A 23500-nucleotide genomic window follows, 5' to 3' on the forward strand; every position below is an offset into this window, starting at 1 on the left:
TTATTGTGGGTTGATCTGGCATTCAACAACCAAGGTGGACTTGCTTGATGGGGAAAGGGCCTTTAAGTATCTACTGCCTCTTCTCCTTATTAAAAGTGATGACACATTTCTGCTGTCTGGTCCTGCCTCTTTGTGTGCAGAGGAGAGCATTTTAAAGAAATGGGATGCAGGGTTGAGGGGAACTGAAATTCCTCCCTGCTTGTCACTTACTTCCTCATAGATTCCCACAAAATACCGTATTTTTCGTTCTATAGGGCGCACCGGCCCATAGGACGCACCTCGTTTTTTGGGGGGGGGAATGAATAAAAAAAATTTCCCCCCCCCCTCAGCCGCGGCTGCCGCCCCAAGCCTTGCGCACACCTGCCCGAAGCACGGGGCACCCTCCGGAGGGCTCCGCATGCTTCGGGGTGCAGGCTGCCGCCCCAAATCTTGCGCGCCTGGCGGGAGCTCCCGCCGGGCGCGCAAGGCTTGCGAACACTCGCCCGAAGCACGGGGAGCCCTCCGGAGGGCTCTCCGTGCTTCGGGCGAGTGTCTGCAAGCCTTGCGCGCCCGGGGGGAGGTCCCGCCGAGCGCGTGAGGCTTGGGGCGGCAGCCTGTCGCCCGTGCTTCGGGCGAGTGTTCGCAAGCCTTGCGCGCCCGGCGGGAGCTCCCGCCGGGCGCGCAAGACTTGGGGCGGCAGCCTGTCGCCCGAAGCATGGGGAGCCCTCCGGAGGGCTCCCCGTGCTTCGGGCGAGTGTCTGCAAGCCTTGCGTGCCCGGCGGGAGGTCCCGACAGGCTGCCGCCCGGCGGGAGGTCCCGACAGGCTGCCACCCCAAACCTCGCGCGCCCGTCGGGACCTCCCGCCGGGCGCGCAAGGCTTGCAGACACTCGCCCGAAGCACGGGGAGCCCTCCGGAGGGCTCCCCGTGCTTCGGGCGACAGGCTGCCGCCCCAAGCCTCACATGCTCGGCGGGACCTCCCACCGGCGCGCAAGGCTTGCGGACACTTGCCAGGGCTGCAGGCTGCTGCCCGCAAGCCTTGTGAGCCCGCGGGAATAGACTTCAGGATAGCTTCCTGAAGCCTGGAGAGCGAGAGGGGTCGGTGCCATTAGCAAAACCGCATCTCATGTTATGAGCGGTTTCGGGTTGAGAACGGACCTCTGGAACGAATTAAATTCGTAACCAGAGGTACCACTGTACTGTCAATTATTTTGTTCAGATTATCTCAACAACTGACCAAGAGTTAGCCAATTTTATTTACTGGTTTTATGAATTTACTTTCATATAAATTTCAAGGTGATTTACAAGCATACAACAAAAACAAAATAGTTTTAAGTGGGATACAAACCCAAGTCACAAATTTACACTTCCACCTCCTACCCACCCCCATACGGCTAGAAAAGCTTGTTGAAACAAACATGTTTCCAATTTTCTCCAAGAACTACAAATAGTGGCTTCCTGTTGCATGTCAACATGGACGCCATTCCCTAATCACACTGAAAGCCCTGATCCAATTTGCCGTGGAGAAGGTCTCTGATATTCTATGAACCTGAAGTAGAAAGTAGTTTGAAGAACACAAGTGAGAGATTGGGACTGAATCTGTCTTGGTCACTTCTGCTCAATCTCAGGTCTGCAACCCCACTGGAATCAGCCATAATCAGCTTCTGCAGCTACACTGCCATGGCCCTCACAAGTAGCTTTCATGCCTGCTTGCATTTCTTTTGCCAAAATTTGTGCTTCTTTTCACTCTCCTCATATGGGCAACCTTCCATTTTCTAAAAAGAGGCCTTCTTGCCTATAATGGCTTCTTTGACTCTGCTCATTAACCATGCTGGCATTCTCTTGGCTCTGGTGGTACCTTCCCTGATACGGTGATTTGCAAAATGTTCTGAGGTTGCTCAACAGCTTAAAGGATTTTTCAACAAGACTAGCAATGGAAAGCCATCTTCTCTGCAATGCCTTCCCCAACAGGAGCATATTCTGGGGCAGCAGTCTGTTCAGAACCAGACTCACCTTTAACACAAACATGCATTTGTGGACCCATTTGTCTGGCGATAGTGATGCTGTTGCGGCACAAATTAGGGTGACCACACCTGACCCACCAGTTGAAGGTAAAGATTCATCCAGGTTGTACTGTCTACTCAGCATAAAGTGCTGATGAAACACCATGACACAAGAAATCTCTGCAATGCACAGTGCATCTCTGACAAACCATTAGAAAGAGAAGTTTGAAAATCACTGATAGCTGAATGCGACAGAGGGAAGCGGCTGCCTGGAGCTATGGGGAGTAGGAGAAGACCCAAGTCAAAACAGGTGGCCTCCGAAAGTGACTTTAAAATGTTTAAAGGAAGTAATGGCCACTACAGCCACTATGCAGAGAAGCTTTTATAAGATGGGAGAACACTTCTTCCTTTTTAACCATCCAAGCACCAAATAAGTAGTGCAGTTGTGTGATCCAACACATGTTGTGGATTTATTTGCTTATTTGCATTGCTGAGGCAATAAAAGATAAAAGGCGCTAGATTTTTTTAAATAAACAAAAGCTGGAAGGTCCTGTGGTCAATGGAAGAATAGGAAGAGAGAATTTTTGGAAAGGACAATTAAGAGTTTTGTTCTGGAACTGGAGTGGCACAGCCATCACCAACAAGATTATTAAATCAATGGGAAGAAATTATCAGAATTTGTAGCACTTCGTGACACAGGAAATCTAGTAAACAGACTTAAATGTTTTTTTTTAACAGTGAGCACATAAGGGTAATTTTATTTGTCCCACTGCTTTGGAAGTAAACAGCAATGAGAGGAGAGAAGCAAGAGCTTTTCTAGACAATGTCAATATTCCTGAGTTTGCGCTGGCCAGCCACTCACCACCCCCACCCCAGTTCTTAAAGTTTACAGGAAATATAAAGCCGTGGGTGGAATATTTCAAGATGCAAATTAGATCCTATTCTCTTCATTAATTTTGCTGATAGATTCATACATTTCTGAATATTTCTCCTGCAGCATCTTCCATCTTGGTGAAACTGCACTGGCTTTCTCAAGTTACTAGTACAGTCAAGCCTCAGTTGCCGAATGTAATCCATTCCAGAAGACCATTCGACTTCCAAAACAACCAAGGCGCGGCTCCCGACTGGTTGCAGGAGCTTCTTGCACTCAAGTGGAAGCCGCATCAGGTGTTCAGGTTCAAAAAATGTTCAAAAACTGGAGCATTTACTTCCAGGTTTTCTGAGTTCAGGAGCCAAAATGTTCAAAAATGGAGCCATTCCCCTTTTGCAGCAGCCTTAAGGCCAGCTAAATACCTCTTCAATAGTACGTCCTACATACACACTTAATATCCAGGTTTGATAAATGTTTTTTCAAGAACTACTGTTTAGAGATCGCATGTGAAAGTAATACTATTACCACAAAATAGATCCTTATAGCATTCTGTTTGAGAATTCAGTAGCAGCTTCATATGCTTCTCTAAGGACTCAGCTATACAGCTGCAAATAAAACATTTTAAGAGTATTTTAGGTGCAATATACAATGTGACACTAGATAGCGATGGTGAGCCTTATAGAAAATTCAATGCATTTTTAAAAAACGCTTTAAGAAAAGCATTTTCAGAACAGTTTTTATATGTATGTAGATTCCACCAGCATCTATTTTGTGTCAAGTCATAAGCTACTTGTTTGCCTTGTGGCTTCTTTGGGTGGGGGGTCATTGTAAGGTGGGGAAAATCCTTAGATGCATGGAAATAGCTGTGGTACCATGAATATATCAAGCAGATGATACTCTATCTCAAATTACTCTCCCCCACCTTCTTAGCCACTGAAATTTCACTACCTAGTATATGCTTACAACTCCAAATTCAAAGAAATATTTGAAAGTTGCCACAGCATTAGGTGTGCTTACCATGCTTCATTTATATTTACTAGGTGGAAGTTCGATATTAGAAAATTTGGAAGTTAACATTAAATTACTTCAAGAAAAAATTAATATATGGGAAACTCAAAACAGAAAAATCACCTATTCTTACTTTCAAAAGAGAAAACTAAGGAATATACTGAAAATACTTCAGCATTATTTTTATCCTCTTTGCAATCTTTCACCTAAAGATGTTTTATTTGTTGCACTTCCTCATTACATTCCAAGAAATGTTTATTTTTAGTTTTCCCTAAGTCTCTTGCTCCTTAATCTCAGTTGAAGCTATCTCAGTACATCAAAACTTCCTTTAATGGCTTTCAAATCTGCATAACATACAATTCCCCCAACTCAGGGATCATCAGTGACCTATTTAGGAGGAAAAATCTTTTCTAGCAGTGCTACACACAACAAAAAGCTATATTCCCAAAGCTGTTTCTGTGTTCTGAGTCAAAAATCTGTACAGTAGCACTGTACAGCTCAAAGTGGTGGTCACAAACACTTGCTTAAATAGCAAGTACAATGAATACAACTGAGCTACTTCTCCAAAACAGTTGAATATTATTTAGAGAAAACCCGAAGACGGAAGCTGCATGCCATATGCTGCATTAAATCCCATGGCACACTGCCCCAAGATCAAGCTTTAGCAGAAATCTGATAAACAGTCACTTCTCAGTCACATGATTTTGTATGATATATATGTACTCTGAATGCCCTAGCACCATTACAACAACAGTAACTATTTCAGTCATGAACACATATGACTGTCTATGCAACATTCCACTACAGGTAAAATACTCATATGTTCGCAACACAGGATTTATTTATTTTTAACAGCTCCCCTTCTCCAACTAAAACAAGCAGCAGCAGTTGCTGCATAAAATTATTTCATCCTAACTGCATTTCCCATCAGCTCACTTGCAAACCAATGTCAATGTTTTGCCACAAAACTCACCCAGTAGAGTAGGTAAAGATCTTTATCTTTGTCAGGAATGCACCTATTAAATCCTATTTTCTGCCTTTTTTGCTGCAAGAAATTAATACAAAACCACACGGATATGACTAGGGCTGGGAGATATAACAATATATCACCCCAAACTGGTTTGAAGTAAATATTGTGATATTGGTTTCATAATTTTTGACCTGGCAATATATTGTGAATCATGATGTGTGTGTGCTCTGCTAAAATTGCAATGTGGGAAAAACAGTGAAACCAGCCAATGCCTCTACATAGCTCCATCCTTATTTCAGAAATTGTCATATATCAGCATAGGTAAAGGGGACACAGGTGGCGCTGTGGTCTAAACCACTGAGCCTCTTGCACTTGCCGGTTGGAAGATCGGCGGTTCAAATCCACTCGACGGGGTGAGCTCCTGTTGCTCTGTCCCAGCTTCTGTAAACCTAGCAGTTCGAAAGCACACCAGTAGATAAATAGGCAATGCTGCGGTGGGAAGGTAAACAGCGTTTCCGTGCGCTCTGGCACTCATCACAGTCCGCTGTGTGCCAGCAGCAATTCAGTCATGCTGGCCACATGATCTGGAAAGTCGTCTGTGGACAAACACCAGCTCCCTTGGCCTGAAAAGCGAGATGAGGCCTGCACTTAACCATCCAGGGGTCCTTTACCTTTACCTATAGGTATATTACAATATGGTGATATATCACAATGTTGAAAACCAAATGTCGCCCAGCCCTAGATATGACCTTACTGTCTATGTAATGCCAGACAGTTGCTAGGCTGTAGCCCAAAGGCAGTTTGTCACATTATACCTAGATTTGGTTTCTTCAAGGCCGGCAGTCTTTCCGCTACATCTTTACCTCTCCAACTATCAACCTAAGTCCTAAGCCATTGAAATTATCCTGCTAACTTAAAAGATACAGCTTTTCTTTTTCACTACCCCCATGCCTCTCATCAATGGGACTAGAATAAATGTTTCACTTTCAAATTTCAAACAGCCAGGGGAAAAAATCAGTCAACAGATACACATGAGTCCCTGAGTACAGCCTGAAGTTACATAAGGCTGAAGCTAAAAAGATGTCTAGTAACTTGTTTGTGCCTAAATGGGTGGTGCCTGGGAGCCACATGTATGCTATATGGGGATCTGCAACAGAATAAAAGCCAGGATACAAAGGTGAATAAATAGGAAAACCTACAACAGCCTTAAGTTCAGGTTGTTGTTTTTTTAATTTAACAAAATTTATATACCACTTTATGATGGTGACATCAGATGTCAAAGAGATAAACTATCTGACGTTTAGAAGACATCTGAAGAAAGCCCTGCTTAGGGAAGTTTGACATTTTAGTGTATTTTTAATCTTTTGTTGGAAGCCACCCAGAGTGGCTGGGGAAACCCAGCCAGATGGGCTGGATAAAATTATTATTATTATTATTATTATTATTATTATTATTATTATTATTATGCTCTATACCCATAGATCTCAGGGTGATTCACAGCATAAGATCACAATATAAAAAACAGAAAATACATAATAAAAACAAAAATGATGACAACCCAATAAAGTAGCAAAACCTCTGTGGTTTCATGAGATGCTTGGATGACCAGTGTCCCCCACTGGTCATTTGCACCATTCCTATTTGATCTTTGTCCCTTAACAGTGTCTGATTGAACTGCCTATATCATTTAAAAAAAAACCTAGACCATGAAATAACGGCAGAAGTTGTTGTGGTCCCATTTGAATATGTATTAGACATTTATATAACCTAATCTATTGTCCCTTTTAATGAAACGAAGCTATCTTTAGGGTGCAATGAAGTTAGGCAGCAAAGAAATGCATCAGAAATACAAACTGAACCCAGACTTCTAAAGTGCACTCCTCCTGGGCTTCCTCAGAGCACTACTGATTTATTTCACATGCAGCTAGGGATAGACTTGTTAATTATTCGCTTTCTTCAACGGCCTGAGAGCAACCCCTTTGTTATTCAATAAACCATGTTAGAGTTTGGGGAAAGATCCATGGAATCATTTTTTAAGAGCAAGCTGCTTTAAATGCTTGCATAACAAAGAAACAAACTCCAAGTATGGAGAATTGTGTCCTTCCTCCCACGAGCACGCATAACTGAGATTCCATGCTGAATTTCACCTGCCAAAAATGTTTTTGCATGTCTAAGGCTTCCAGCTTACTGAAAGCTGTAATTCAATGCAATGCTGCACAACCACCCATACAGGCCAATGAAATTAAGGATCGGCATGCACTGCCCAAGGTCACAGACAAAATCTGGGACAGAGTTGAAATATGATTGCTTCCCAAGTCCTAGTTCTACACTATTACCACATCATTAACTTTGGTCAGCATTTTAATCCTGACACCAACATCTTTAGTAACAAGCACTTTCTACTATATGAAAACGACTGGAGTGAAAATGCATTCTGAGGTCTACACATTGAGTAATCAACAGCTATGCAGTTCAAGAAACTCTTTAACCTTCCAATTTTCTCCTTATATCAATTTCAGATATACTTCATATCAGATTCCACAAACTGCAGCAGCTGGGCTAATAGATTCATTTAGCTGTCCAATATGACCCTATGGTCAGAATGAGGGTAGCGGCAACCATCCAACAGCTTGACCTCACACACACACACACACACACACACACACACACACACCGGTGCATTCCTCCATTGTCTCCCAAGACAGACCGATGCCAGCAGCAGCAACAGCAATGTGAAATTATACTTCCTTGCATTTTACTTGGCACCCCTAATTCTGGACAAATTAAAAAAAACCCAGTCCCAATATGGATCCTTGGGGGACTCCACTTCCTACCTCTCTCCACTGGGAGAAACATTGTGAAAGAAAAGCCTTCCAAACTGTTATGCTATTAAACTGATTGATCAAAAACAATTCCCAACAGTTGCTCCACAAAGATATAGCACAACTGAAGTGTATTGTTCTTCATCTTGAACAGTGGTTCCCAACTGGTGGTCCGTGGACACAGGGGGTCTGTGGCACTATTAACATAACAAAAACTACCACAGAGAAAATTTCAAAATAGGGGGTCTATGGCTTGGCTTTTGAAAAACAGGGGGTATGGAGTACTTAGCTAATTGGAAAGAGTGAATGTCCAAGTCAGCGGGTGGCAAATGGTTCTATCAATACAACCTGTAACAGGGTTATCCTGCCCATTCAAAAGATATTCTACAAGTTCTATGCTAGAACAAACAGAATATTTCTGTCCTTAAACAATTGTTCTTTACAGTCTGCATTTCAACTATATTTTACTACTTTACACCTAAAGAAACACTATACCAATGAGTTTTGAATCTCAATCAAAATAAACTACACAGATTATAAGGTAGCAGAGTTAACAGCACATACTATTATGAAAGAGGGCTTTTATTCAAACTGAAGCTGTGTCAGTCTATGTGTTGTACTTTTGTTCCTCAAATATGACAGCATTATTTCAACAGCCAAGTTAATGACTTCAAATTTGAATTAATACTCTGTTTACACAGGCCTACACTGACAGACACCAGAGCTGACTGACAAAACACACAGACATATATATGCATGCATATTATCCAAGCTCTAGTATGAGAAAGCATACAAAAGTGTTGGACTGTGTTTGGAACATTCCCAGTGGAAAAGATTTTTGGCTACTACCATAGTTAGTTATCCACTAGGATTATAGTCTGCCAATATTCACTTGCTGGTTTTGAACTATTTGATCTATAATATTTGTGCCCATTCTTCTTGCTCACAACCAAACTGAAGATTTAGGACACTCAGGCATAACACAATAGCACTGATAAAATCCCAAGCTTTCATCTTGTATCACCATGAAATGTTAAAATATTTAATGCCTTCTCAGCTCATTTATTATGAGACTTGACAATTCCCTGGCTTGGAGTGCAACCTTAAGCTGCAGGTTGTCATTTTACTCACGGAGACAACTGAAAGAGGCCATTTAAGGCTATTAGGCTACATTCTATAATGAAACCTGGAAAGGCTATAGAGTAATCATTTTAGGAGGGAAGAGCAATGGGTAACGACAAAAAAGTAACAGTCCTACCTTGGTTGATAAACACCTTGCGACTCGAACATTTTGGTTCCCAAACACGACAAACCCAGAAGTGAGTATTCCGGTTTATGAACGTTCTTTTGAACCCGAACGTCTGACACAGCTTCTGATTGGCTGCAGGAGCTTCCTGCAGCCATTTAGAAGCCACACCTTGATTCCCAAACATTTTTTAAGTCAAACAGACTTCCGGAACAGATTCCATTTGACTTCTGAGGTATGACTGTACTTAGAATTTTCTGGACTCCACTATGTTTAGGAAAGGGCTATTTAAGACATCTAGCTGATGGAGATGTAATAGGGATGAACAATGCTTCTTTAAAACACATGTTCATACAATGTCCGACATTGGTAATTTTTGGGGAGAGGGTAATAGAAACAATTACTGTGACTGTACAGAAAAATCTCAAATTTGGAGAGGAAATTCCTTTGGAATTTTATTCCCAATCTAACTAAGGGACAGTATGAATGGGTTTTCCAAGCCCTTACTATGACAAAAAGACTGGTATTGGTGAACTTGCAATTATCATCTGAGAACTTCTAAATTCATTCTCATTTAGATAAAAATCAAAATGTTGCTTTCTCTGTAATATTTTTTTTAAATTCATTCTCCCTCGTCTCTTCTTTCTCTATCATCTTGGAATAGTTTTCAGATCTGCTCTGGTTTAGTTTGGAAGTGAAGTGCTCCAATTTGATCAGACTTCTACTCAGGAAATGCTTCGGATTCCAGGCTGTTTGGTGCGTATCATGATTTCTCCAGTGGCAGGCGCGCGCGCACACACACACACACACGTGTCAGGGACCAGGAACACTGGCAGAGGAAGGAGGGTGTGGTGGGTGCGGTCTGCCCTAGGTGTCATCCCTGAGGGGGGGTGACATCACCCCCCTGGGACGCTCACCATGGGCAGCACCCCCCCCCCCACCGGGACACTCGCCGCTCACCGTGGGCGATTAACCCTGCCCTGCAGGCACAGCATGTGCGCCGCTCTGGGTGCCAGAGCCGCTAACTCCGCCTCTGACCAGGAGTCAGATTCTTCTAAATCAGGTAATGGTGGCAAGGACTCCAAACCTGAAGGAGAAGGGCATGTAGAAGTGCTTCTACCCAAGGAAGCTGCAGGACCAGCACTCCCTGCCTCTAGACAGAGGATGTGGCACTGGCATCCTCTGGCTCCAAGGACTTCACTATAGAAGACCCATGACAACTTGTGCCACCACTTCTGTATCACAGTTAGAAACTACTGGAGGAGGCTGGACCCCTTTACATCAAGCAGCAACTTGCAAAATAGGGGTTGCTAACAATCATGCTGCACCAACTGCTAATACTATACAAGGGCTCAGTTTCAGCCTGTTCACTGCTGCAGCAACCTCAGAGTTCTGTGTTTCCCAGAGTACAGCCTGAACCTCACCTTTTCTTACATTTCAGTCAAGCATTGCTGCACCACAGAGCAGGACAAGCAGAGGAGTAATTTTCTATGGTTAATCTCCATTAAATATATAAACATGATGGGCTTGACAAGAGAAACAAACAAACAAAAATCTTCTGTTGACAGCAAAAGCTCAACAACCCAAGAGACTGAGATGAGACACATTTGATACTATCTTAAGCATGCCTCTGCTAAAGTGGGTAATAACAATTTTGTTTAGTTATTAGCCATAACAGAACAAAAAGCAGAAAAAACATTCTGAGTTGAGCTACAAATTTAGGTCTTAACTTCCTGGCCATTTATGCTAACTAGAGTATGTCTCACTGAGCTCAGTAAATGCACTTAGGGACTGCTATATTTTTTAAAAAATTATGTAGTTCAGGTTTCCATCAACAATCTTTTGCATCAGTTTTCATCCAAATTGATAGCCATTGTTACCAGCTTCAAAACAATCCAAAATCTCCTTCAAACAGTGAATTAGGATTCTGGCTTGTTCTGAAGCCGATTAACTATAGTTTACTGGCTCTGATGACATAGGAAATTGGTTAAATGCCTTCCTGGTTTGACTGCTCACACTGTATCAGACATTGTATTAGACTAGACAAGTAGCTACCTTGCACAACTACAATACTGAGAAGACCAGGTAGAATTCATTTAAGTTTTACTGTCACAGATGTCTACGCAAGATTGGTTTCCACACCTGCCATAAATCAGAGTTGTACATATATGAATCTTCCTAACTATAATAAAGCATATACATTTATGCTGTAACATGTGGGTTGAAGACTAAATTATAATTAAAGCCTAGGTGCGACATAAATTTCCTTAAATATTTCAGTCACAAATTGTTATGAATCGGGGATATTATTATAGCGCACTGTACAGATGGCTATTTGTGGTCATCACCAAGCACTACCTAGGCACATACAGTTTATGCTTTTTCACAGATCTTCCTGGACTCCATCCTTCCATGAACACATATGAAAGACCAGAGCCACATTCTCATTTTGACAGCTATAAAGCCACAGGCATCATTTGAACCTATCTAGAACTGGAGAAAGGGACAAATAGCTCATGGCCTCAGATGAGAGTGCATATTCCCATGTAGCATCAAAAGACTCACGTAGACCCTTTGGTAGAGCCCATACATATCTGTCTCATGAGCTTCCCAATTTCTGGACTGAGAAACTGTCTCTCTTAAAACTTTGCAAATCACTCTTGGGTAGATACTCTCATTGACCACTAAAAGAAAAGAAGTATACATACTAATCAGTCATCTAAAGTTAATCTCTATCTTGGCTAATGTAAGAACTATCATATTTTTCTTTACTTCTGCTCTTTATCTTTCAAAGGATGAATCCATGAGTTAGTGCTATAGGTACATTCAGAAAACTGCTGAGATTTGCATTTTCACACACTCATTTGGGAATAAGTCCCACTGAATGCACTGGGACTTAGCTCCATATAGACATGGACTGCATTGTCAGTCAGTCTGCAAAGAGCTTCCTGAATTACCATATTAAGGACTATCAGACAGGTTTCCCACTTGTTGTCAAAGCTTTTTCAGCCCGAAATCCATATTCCTCCAAGGGCAACTTTCTGGGAGACAAATGTCAGTGCTAGGCAAGGCCAGAGAAGAAAGTGGGCACAGCAATAGATGAAACTCTTACCTAACCTGCAGTCATTCAAAAGCCAGAGTTTGTACACACACCCTTCTTCACCCAGGCAAGCAATATCCTACATTCCAGTCGGGGGGGGGGGGACTCAGAGAAAGCATGGAGCAGGGCTGGTGAAGGGTGGGGCCTCGGGACAGAGTCCCAGGGAGCTACATTTGGCCCCCAGGTCTGAGGTTCCCTACCTGTGTTTTATAATACTTTTCACCAGTCATTTCTCCCCCATCCTAACATTTTGCTATGAGTTCTTGAAACTTAAGAGGTAGACCATTTAATAAAACAAATTACACTGTTCCTGTATGCAGTTGTTCTAGTGTACGTGGGTGCTGACATCTCTCTGCTGTAGTCTATACACTAAACAATTTCCCCTTAAATAATTCCACTTATTGCAGGAGTATTACCATTTCTCTTTGTCACTTAATATAGGTTTTACTTCTATTTGATATTATCTAATTTGAATGACATCATTACCAGAGAATACAAAAACATAAGCAACAACACACTAGTCCTGAGAATTCTCAGATCAGGTTCTACAATAATATAGTCTTGGAAGATCATTCATCATGGCATTTTGCAGCAAATTTGACACCAAGAATAGTGAAAGATTATCACATCAAAGTTACAGGAACCTTCATAGCTTTAGCACAACAAGATCTCCATCTGAACCGCAAGACAACAGCCAGCAAAAGGCATTTCTAGTTCATGGCACAAGATGCTACAGGCACGCCTGATCCAGAGAGAATTCCTTTCAGCTGCAACCGAGGTGAACACAGCTGTTACCACCACACCCTTTGTGTATTATTTCAGTATCTGTAACAATAATGGATTTGTTTATGCACATTACAAATAAGTGCATAAATCAATCTGCATTAGTTAATCTAGCAGTTGGGATCCAACATGGTTATTTTTATGTGCAGTGGGTTCTGAACAATAGATTCCTATGCCTTATCACAAACTACACTTTCAAAAGTGGTTTCCTATGTGACCTGGGGAAAGAGGCTGCTGTTTGAGAAACATAAACCCTTAGTTAATGCCCCATCCGAACACATGAACTTGTGCCATAGCATTTTGGATCCCAACCAGTATCTTACAAAACGGAAAGCTTTCTCTTAATGCCACTCGGTCAGCTATGAATCAAACAGCCTGAAGGATTTGTGTCTGCTGCACTTGCTTTGCCCTTGACATAAGCCAACATGCCGTAAGTTCTGGCCTCTAACGCGATTAAATATTAGTGGGCAAAGGTAACACAAAACTATTCTACTGTAGAGTTTAACAGATTCTCAAAGAAAGTCACTAACCATCTGATCCAGGTATTACTCCTGTATTACTCCTATCAGTATTCTCTTATACAGAGAACACAAATACAGCATGTGGTATTTAAAACATTTCCTTATTAGTTCTGCATGTGGGAAATTACCGTACTTTCTTCCTTGTTTCCATATAATACTATCAAGTATTTTGTTATTCAAAGCTAAGATACAGCATTTCTTTGGAAACAAAGTTAATGAACATAGTAGATAGCATTTATCAATTACTGTATATAATAATTTGTTGTTAGACATTTCAACACATAAAAGTAGTACACTTCCACATTTCCTATCAAAGGAATAAAGTAACATTTTAGGCAATTAGTTACTAAGGAGACCTCCATCCAAATACTAGTAAGATACACAGCAAGGCTGTGCCCTCTTACACTACCAGTCAGTAAGCCACCTGAGGAAAGGGAACGGAATTCTGCAAGTTTAAGCAAAGCTATTTCCACTGTGCATATGTAATTAAGAAATAAAATGATTTGCTGAAGTCAAAACTTATCTGTTCAGAAGTCAAAACTTATCTGTTTTTCAGTTTTAGCAAAATACACTGACTACAGTGTGTCTACACATAACGAAAAGGCAAAAAACAAATATATCTCCCAGACCTATTTCCTTGTACCACCTTATTGTAATGACCTTGTCCATACATCAATGATACTGATTTCTTGCTACTTTCTATCAGAGTGATCCGTTATGTTTACTGTTTGTATGTTTATAAAAGAACAAGTATATTTTTAAAAGAAACAAATTTATTATGCATGTAACATTTTAGATAAGATGAATAGCCTGTTGTCACTGTGTTGTTACTGAAAAAGACACACAAAGTTGTCTGGGCCAATCAATGTTAGTGTCATTGATCAGTGAATTAACTTTTCAGCATTGGCTTTACTCATCAAAAGTAAACAGGGGATAGCACACAGGCCACAGCCCTTTTTTTAAATAAAAAAAGCTGCCCTTGATTACCTTTTAAAAAAATGATAAGAGCTATTTTTCTGCACAAGAAAAGCAGACAATTTCTACAAGTTCAAACATACTAGGAAGGAATTGTGTTTTTGTTTGTTTGGATAATTAATGAATACTTCAGATGCTTCTAATTATCCAAACCCCCCACCCCCTCTCCATACAGGTTATAATGTTTGAGAAACACAGCCTTAATCTCCAATCTAGTTATTTTTATTCCTCCTTTCCATTTGATTACTTAGGGCAGATCTACATAGTTTACCCTTCATGACTCTATCTTCTCATGTCAACACAGTATACATTACTGAGAGGAACACAAAAACACATACTTACACCCTAATAATGCTTAAATCTTATCTACTGAAAGGGAAAATATGTAAGCGGGAGGAAAGATATATAAGCCAATGATTTCTTGGCATGCATAATAGGAACAAAAAATACGGGGTGGCAAGGAGAGAATCACCTTTAATTTGCAATGTGGTATTTCAATCTCTGTATCTTCATCATAAAAAAATATCTGCACATTGGTTTAGTTTAATGCATATCCAGATGGTTCATCTCTAGTTAAGCTATGAAATTAGTCATAGGGGCAATACTATATTTAACACTTTGCTTTAACAGTCAGATCACAGAATTCCACAGAAGACATCAACCATGAGTATCTGAATAAATGTTGGAAATTTGCTTCTACTGTAATCAAAAGGGAGCAACAGCTATTTTAAACCATCCTGCAGCATGCTAAACACTTAAGTTGTAGCATATTATACCATGACAATGTTTTGTTTTGTTTTATAAAAGTTTAAAGTGTTGGATTTGCTTTACCAAGACTGAGAAGCCTGAAGGTCTCAATAAATTATTGCTGCTGCGTTTACACAAGCCATAGAATTCTATTAACCACAGTCTCTCCAATCACGTCTGCATAATTATGGTGACAAAGAAGACTACCACTGAAAGCAAAGACACAAGTATCAGCACACAACTGGTTTCATAAACAACTTAAGCACCTTTCAAAAGAAAAGTGTCCTAGATCTCAATGAGCAAAACCCAACGTGAAAGGCAGTGCTTGTAAAGATTCATTCATTAACATACTTCAATAAGGAAATGCTTTGAAAATATTTAAAAATCCAGGCGTCAACCCCACTGTAGTCATATTAATTTATAAGCAACTAGTTGGGCCCTTAAGTGGAATTAGGAGCAGCAATAGCTCAGGTGGAGCATATGCTTTGCACGAAGATCCCAAGTTCAGTCTCTGGCACCTCCAGTTGACAAGGGGTGGGGAACTATTTTCAGCCCAAGGGTCTCATTCTCTCATGGGGAACCTTCACGGGACCACATATCAGTGGTGTCCACGTCTGAAGACAAAAGTGGGTGAAAGCAATGGATGCACCTCTTTCCTCTATACAACAAGCAAGATCACAGTTCTAGGATACACTCTAGCCTGGCAAAAGCACCTGAGGAGTGCTTATGAGGGATGAGGCCTGGAGAGGGGACCTGGCTCAGAGAGAATGCTGAGTGATATCACCAATTTCAAGCCTAAGCACATGTAAATACTCATATTGTGACCCTTGACTCCTGCTTTCCCTTGCTAGATTCACTTCGACTGTAAGCTCCTTATGGCACAACCCTCTCTGTCTACGTGAGTCTGCATACTGTACCCAATATTTATAATACCCAAAATTCTATTTTTTAAAAAAACTTCAGCTTTACTGTTTGTGTACATTATGGGCAAGATCCAATTGTTGCAGCCCAGAAGCAAAAATAGCCATTCTGCTACTTAGAACCCCATTCTTAACACAGTGCAACAGTCAAATTCAATGGGTAGCCTGGGCCAGTAGAAGTGATGCAGAAGTGACCAGTACTTTTTTGCCCTGTTCTGCTACTTCTGCAACAATGCTACTTCTCTCACTTCATGCACTAACATTACATTGGCTCTCACCCAAAGTGTTTTGTATAATCACAACTCTTATTTGACTTCAGAATGCAATCCTAAATACAATATCTAAGAGACTGTAAAACAGAAAAAAGCAATATAACAGCAGGACAGGAAGTAGAGAAAAGCAAAGGATACATGAGAACATAATGACTTCTACGTATTTTGAAAGTTTTTATCATTTTCTCTCCCTTTGGAGAAGCAATTTTCATTTGCAATATGGTTTTACTTTTGAAAAAGAATGTGTTAAAAGATTATTAGATAATTGAGACAAAGAAAAGTCACAAAGCAAATAGTATGTCACATATTTGTGCAATCATTATCTGAGCTATAAAAATGAATAAAAATGTTAACATGTAGTTCACTAAAAGAAAGCAAAACAGGCAAAAGATACAATAAATCACTGCCAGATACTGAACAATTTTCTTCAAAATGTACACTGGTGTTACCGTTGCCGCTGTCACTGCTGTGGCCACCAAGGGAGAGAGGTAGGAGGGTACTGGGAGGACCAGGGAGACCACAAGGAATCACACCCCGAGCTTACCGGGCCCCGGCTAGCATGAAAAGAGCAGGCCCCCAGGGCCTGGGGGGAACCATGCACCAGAGACCACTCCAGAAAAAACAAACGCAGCACAGGACCTCCCCTACTGGATGATTACTACTACTACTATTATTATTATTATTAAAATGTACATTGGCAAACGGGAAGATTAATTTTCTGACAGAAGTGGATTCACTACTAGGCAGAACACACAAATAAGGAGAAGCTGATTTCTGAACTACATTTGGCAAGACTCTCTAGGATACAGGGCTTGGAGGCAGGCAATTCCCCACAGGAACAATCTATCAAGGCCGTTGCCAGTCATCTTTTGATAGGATAAGTAGACACTCTCTTGGGGAATTTTAAGTTTTGATGGAAAGGAGAGGGAGGTGACAGACAGGAAGTTGAACACTGTCTGGATTCCAATGGCTAGTTCACGCATTTCACATATGTGTATTACATCTGTGCAGAAAACTGCATGAACTCTGAAAACTACAGAGGACACACACACACCCTGCCATTGTTACATGCAGCATTTATTTATTAATAAGTAATTACATAAAAGCATTTCACATACATTGTCAGTAATCCTTGCAATAATTCTTTAAGGTATGTCAGTGTTATCATTTCTATATTGCAGAAACAAACAGAACAACTGAAAGAGAGTAGTTTGCCTACAGTGAGCAAAGATGAAGAATTTGAGGTCCTCCAGTAGGGATGACAAAAAAAGGAAACAGGAGCGGAAATTGCCAATGGCCACTTATTCATCCCATGTCTGGAACAGAAATCAAACCAGCGAATACGATCAGCATTCACTGCTGTTGCTGGGTTGAGTCTGCAAATGCTACATAATTGATTACTTCCTCTCCCCCTCCCCAATTTGCATTGTTTCTTTTGCATTGAAATAACCAGATAACAATGAGAATAACTACATAAATTAAATAAGCTACATAATTTCATCACAACAAACACTGGGTTTTGGGAGAATCAGATGAACTGCAGTGAAACAAAAGCAGTGGTACAAGCACCAACTGCAGCGAAGAATGGAAAACAATGCCTTCTTACATCCCATCTATCCTCCAGATGATATTCCACCCCATCTGCCCCAGCAAGAATGAGCAATGGTTAGGAATTGTAGGAGTTATAGTACACTCTGCGAGATCAACAGGTTCCCATGCCTGACCTAATGCCACATAGGAAATTCATAGATGAATAAATATATTAACCAGAGACCTGGTTCACAGTTCTTAGTCACTGTACAGCAGCTCTCAAAATAGCCACAGCAGACAAAGTTTCAACTGGAGATTACTACATGTTGAAGAAAATACACAAGTTCAACACAGATACAGTAGCCTTATAGAAAAGGTGTGGGCATAGTGGCTCTAATGGTTAGAACTCAGAGCTCAAGAGAAAGGCTATCTTTGAGGAACACAATAGTAAAAAAATCAAATTATGCAATGCAACAAGTGTGAAACAAAAAACGGAACAAGAGTTGCTGTTAAGACAAGATAGGTTTTTTAAAAAAATGTACCATATACCCGCAGGTCTCAGGACAGTTCACAGGATTAACAACAAGAAAACAAATGAAAGGGAAGGAATTTCTAACTTTCACCTGTATCTTATTCAAACCATGGAATTTCTGTTTCAGTAAATAACTTCTTAATATTTAGAGCTTTTTCTCCACCACATATTTCTATTTTGAAATACATACTTGCCTCCCAGTGTTAGAAACTGGGATAGAAAAGCTAGGAGCCAAATGGCTCCTGGGACCTGGGTTGTGGGTGCCAAAACAGAATGTCTAGTCGCCATTTGGAGGGTCAGTAACACTTTTTATTTATAAGCATAATAATACGCAATTCACATAAGTGACATTGTTAATATCACATTCTAACAGAAATTGTTAATACATGTTTAATTTTGTGTTTGCAATAAAAATATTGGTGCCATACTTGGATTTTCAAAATACTCTACTCTTTATTGTTACACTCCTTAACATATTGTCTATCCATAACATATACTTCGAGACTTCAAAGCACATACATTTCCTGAATCCTTGAGAGTCAACCAGGCACAAAAAATGGCACCCAGACTTTTTGAGGTGCTCGCAAATGCAGAAACTTTAGGTGCGAAATGCACCTGGCAACCTGCTAATTTTGAACCCTGTTGCCTCCTCATGATATGAGAAGCAGCTCTCAGTAGGAAAACCCAAAGCTGCAATCCCTTGCAAATACAGCTTGCAAATCCACATTAAGAATCACTTTAGCTATTTTAACTAACACAATTCTTGAGGTGCCCATCCCAACAAGTCTTTAATGAAACCCAACCTTCCCTTCAGGCCCCCCAAAAGTCTGGCTGGCCAAATCCAATTTTCAAAAGGAGACTCTCTTTGGTGTCTGCACGTAATAGCTGGGTATAAATTGATTCTGTCAGACACTAAGAAAACAGAAGCATTCTGAAATAAGGAACTGCAGCTACGTCCAACACTGCTATGCAATGCCCTTTTGAAAGAGGAATGGCTTCCAAAGCGCTCCAGTTCTACAGAATCCCAAGAAAAAAGCACCTAATCCTTAATACGCCTTATTGACTCAACAGAAACCAAAACAAGTTTACCTGCTTCCTATAAACTGCAAGAAGTTTAGGCTAGAATTCTGCCTTTCCCCCTAAGAGTCATCCTGCAAAGCTCCAATGGGGAGAACCGTGAAGGAATGAAGTGGAGAAGAGGGAAGGAAGTACAGCAACCCCAGCTTAGCAGAGCTTTCTTGCAGGGCTGGAATGCCCATCTGTAGTGTACTGTCCCATATCCTGTACTCACAGTGGGCAAGCAGACACCGGTGGGCAGCTCAGAAGCAGGACCTGTGCAGAACAGCCCTCTTCCCCCACTTGTCATTCCCAGCAAGGGGCATTCGGCATCCATACCCAAAATGGAGGGGGGGAAGAGAGAGGAATGGAGAAGAATCAAGAGTCCCCCTGTGTGCACACACCTTTTCTTCTTCCCAAAAGAAAATTAGGGGCGATGGGAGAGAAACAAGAGAAGGACGGAGCAATCCCTAACCTACTTACTATTATAAGGGGTGTGTGTGTTCTTTGTCGCTTCTGCTTTGTTGCTGTAAGCCGCCTTGTGCACAGTAGAGGGGAGGTATAGGAATTAGAAGGGAATTGAAGTGAAAAATGAAAAAGTGAAAGATTGGGGGGGGGGAGATAATGGCCATCACTGCCATGTGAACATTCAATCCAAAACTATTTCCCCATGACATATTGGATACCTTTAGTGTATTTAAGCATATATATATTTTTTGTCAATGGGCTATGGCTCTTCTCAAGCCCAGCACAAAACAAGTTCGAGAGAGGATTTTCAGGTGGTGGCAGAGCAGCCCTGAGCTGCCACAAAAACGGCTGCTGCTCTTAAAAGACCCCGAGGCTCCCCGCTCTCTGGAGTCTCGCCTTCTTCCTCCGGCCTCGCATTGCAGGGCTTCTCCCCTTGCCCGCCCCAACCAGCGGCGGGCCGGGGCCGGGGGCTGACCCGCAGCGGGGCGGGATGGCGGCGGCGCCCGCCCTCGGCGTCTCCCGGGCCGGGGGAGGAGGAGGACGAGGAGCGCCTCCGCCCGCCCGCCACCTTCCCTCCTTACCTGTGAGGCGAACTTTGATGCTGGATCCGGCCCTCCGGCTCCCCGCGTTCGACATGGCTCCCCTCAGGCGGGCGCCGGGCCCACCGGCCCAAAGGCGAGAGGCCGGGTCAGCCGACGGACGCCGCCGCCGCCGCCATCGCTGCCCTCCTCTCGCCCTCGCGGGTCTCGCCGGCGGCCTCCCTTCCGTGCTTCTCCTCAGGCGGCGGCAGCTGCAGCAGCGGCGGCGGCGCCTCACCGAGCTCGACGCCCGCCGCCCCCCCTCCCGCCGCCGGACGCGAACGGCGACTGCGCGAGCTCGCGCCGCCTCAGAGCGGCGGCTGAGGCTCAGGCTGAGGCGGCTGGGCTGCTGCGCAGGCGCGCTCCCGAGCCCCGGCCCCCCCTCCCTAGCCGCTTCTTTTAGCGCGCCTGCGCACACGCCTGCCTGCCTGGTCCCAGGGCCAACGAGCTCGCGGCTCCTTTTCCCGTCGTGCGTCGGGAGGGAGACAGACGCCGCGCCGTCTGGCGTGACGTGCGCGACGGTTCGCCTCCCGCGGCCATCTTGGGGAGGTCTGGGGCGTCCAGGTTCGGGCAGCGGAATGCCACGCTTCGAACAGATATATATATATATACAGTGTTCTTTCTATGTCGTCGTGGTTGTTGTTAGTTACCTATCTATTCCACCTTTGCTCCAAGCAGCTCAGGGTGCCGCACACGGTTCCCCTGCAGCTCTCCATTTCACAACAACCCTGCGAGGTAGGCTAGCCTGAGAGACAGTGACTGGCCCAAGGTCTCCCAGGGAAGTTGATCGTTAAGCAGGATTTGAACCCTGAACTCTCCGACGGCCGAGTCCAGCACTCTAACCACTGCACCACCACAGGCTCTCAGTACAGACCCCAAGGAAGCAGCAGGACCACCCCTTTCCGATGGAAGGGGCATTGCAGCAACTCCCATATCTTCACTGGAAGCTTCTGTGTGTGACTTGGTGGACCCCCAAGGTGCCCTTTTTAAATTGCATGTTTGCAATGATTTGTGCTCATTATGTTATTGGGGCAGTCATACCTGATCCCACTTTCAACACAATTCAAAGTGTTGGTGTTGACCTTTAAAGCCCTAAACAGTATACCTGAAGGAGCATCTCCACCTCCATCGTTCTGCCCGGACGCTGAGGTCCAGCTCCAAGGGCCTTCTGGCGGTTCCCTCATTGCAAGAAGCAAAGCTACAGGGAACCAGGCAGAGGGCCTTCTCGGTAGTGGCACCCGCCCTGTGGAACGCCCTCCCATCAGATGTCAAAGAGATAAACAACTACCTGACTTTCAGAAGACATCTTAAGGCACCCTGTTCAGGGAAGTTTTTAATGTATGACATATTAGTGTATTTTTGGTCTTTGTGGAAGCCCCCCAGAGTGGCTGGGGAGACCCAGCCAGATGGGCGGGGTACAAATAATAAAATATTATTGTTGTGTATTGAGTCAAAGGATTTTATATCTGTATTATTATTGTCTGTATTTGCATTAGGGTAAAGTAACTGCCTTTTGGTTCTAGAGGGTACAGCTACTATTGGTTCATTTAAGCTGCTGTATTTGGATCCTCTGTCTTATTGGTTTCCTCCAAAAGGCAGGACTGTGATTGCCTGATATTGTTCCCTCCAAAATGTATCCTTTCTAGCTAGTTCCCTGTCCCTATAAATGTAGCTCTCCCCTCCTCAGTTCTCAGTCTTGTTTGCTTTAATAAAGAAGTGTTACTACAGAACTGTCTCCAGCATATTATGTCAAGAGAGCTGAAATCACAAACCCCACGTCACAACAACTGGCGACGAAGGTGGGATCCAGAATGCTGAGGAGCGGTTAAACGCAGCCCTGCCTCAGAGTCCGGATTGTAGCTAAGAACAAGACTCACTGGCCAGCTGAGAAGACGACCCTGCCCACAGGACAATGGAGAGTCCAAGGGTATTTGAGCCCTTCCAGCCATCAGAGCCCCACACGTGGGAAGACTACGTCGAACGCTTCGAGTTCTTTGCAGTGGCTCAAGGGATCACCGATGCCAGCAAAAGAAGGGCCACATTCCTGAGCTACTGTGGGCCTGAGACCTTCACGCTGGCCAAGGCATTGCTTGCTCCAGCGAAGCTAAGTGAGACACCTCTCAAAGATATTCTTGCCTGCCTGACAAGCCATTTGGCGCCTACTGAGACCAAGATGGCCCGGCGGTTGGAGTTTCATAAGAGGCAGCAGCGTGCTGGGGAGTCTGTATCTGCATTCCTAGCTGAACTGCGGAAGCTCGCTCAGCACTGCGACTTCCAAGAGCTGGAAAAGACCCACAGGAACTGGTTGCGCGTGTCCGTGCAGTGTTGCTCAAGTTCAAGGAGGTGGGGTTGCAACTGAAAAAGGAAAAATGCAGTTTTGGGGTGCCAACTGTGGATTTCTTGGGGTTTAAAATTGATGCATCAGGCATCCACCCCACAGATGCTAAGATTAAGGCCATCATCGAGGCACCACGACCACAGAACAAGACGGAGTTGCAGTCATTCCTGGGACTTATTAACTTTTATCATTCGTTCTTACCCCAGAAAGCTTCGGTAGCTGAACCATTACATAGACTGTTGCAGAAAAAGAATGTGTGGCGATGGGGGCAGGGGCAGCAGAAGGCTTTTGACTCCTTGCGAGGAATGCTGAGTAGCAGGAGCGTCCTTGCTCATTATGATGAGTCGAAGCCGCTGGTCCTGGCATGTGATGCCTCTCAATACGGCCTGGGGGCGGTGCTGAGTCATAGGGAACCGGATGGGTCGGAAAAGCCCATCTCTTTCTATTCCCGTACGTTGTCACCCACGGAGCGCAACTATGCTCAAATTGACAAAGAGGCGCTTGCAATTGTGGCAGGAATCAAAAAGTTCCATGATTATGTGTATGGTCGCCATTTCTCCATTGAAACGGACCACAAACCACTGTTAGGGTTGTTCAACCCGAACAAACAAACGCCACAAATTCTCTCCCCCAGAATGATGCGTTGGTCTATATTCCTGAACGGGTTCCAGTACACCTTGACCCATGTGCCGGGGAAACGGTTGTGCCACGCTGATGAGCTGAGTCGATTGCCTCTTCCTGGCGGGAGCAATGAGGATCCTGCTCCAGCGGAGCACATAATGA

At 43.3% G+C, this 23500-nt stretch overlaps 1 protein-coding gene across 2 annotated transcripts in view; it reads right to left on the reverse strand.

Annotated features, from left to right (window-relative positions):
• The window catches only part of SMURF1 (SMAD specific E3 ubiquitin protein ligase 1), a 48883-nt gene extending 28168 nt beyond the window's left edge, over window positions 1-20715 (reverse strand). For both annotated transcript variants that reach the window (XM_053364124.1, XM_053364123.1), the window contains exon 1: window positions 20383-20715. In XM_053364124.1, the coding sequence (XP_053220099.1) occupies window positions 20383-20437 (55 nt within the window). In that variant the 5' untranslated portion in view covers window positions 20438-20715. The remainder of the gene's footprint in view (window positions 1-20382) is intronic.
• Window positions 20716-23500: the final 2785 nt, after the last annotated feature.

The sequence above is a fragment of the Podarcis raffonei genome, chromosome 14 (genome assembly GCF_027172205.1).
Source record: "Podarcis raffonei isolate rPodRaf1 chromosome 14, rPodRaf1.pri, whole genome shotgun sequence".
Taxonomy (NCBI): Eukaryota; Metazoa; Chordata; class Lepidosauria; order Squamata; family Lacertidae; genus Podarcis; species Podarcis raffonei.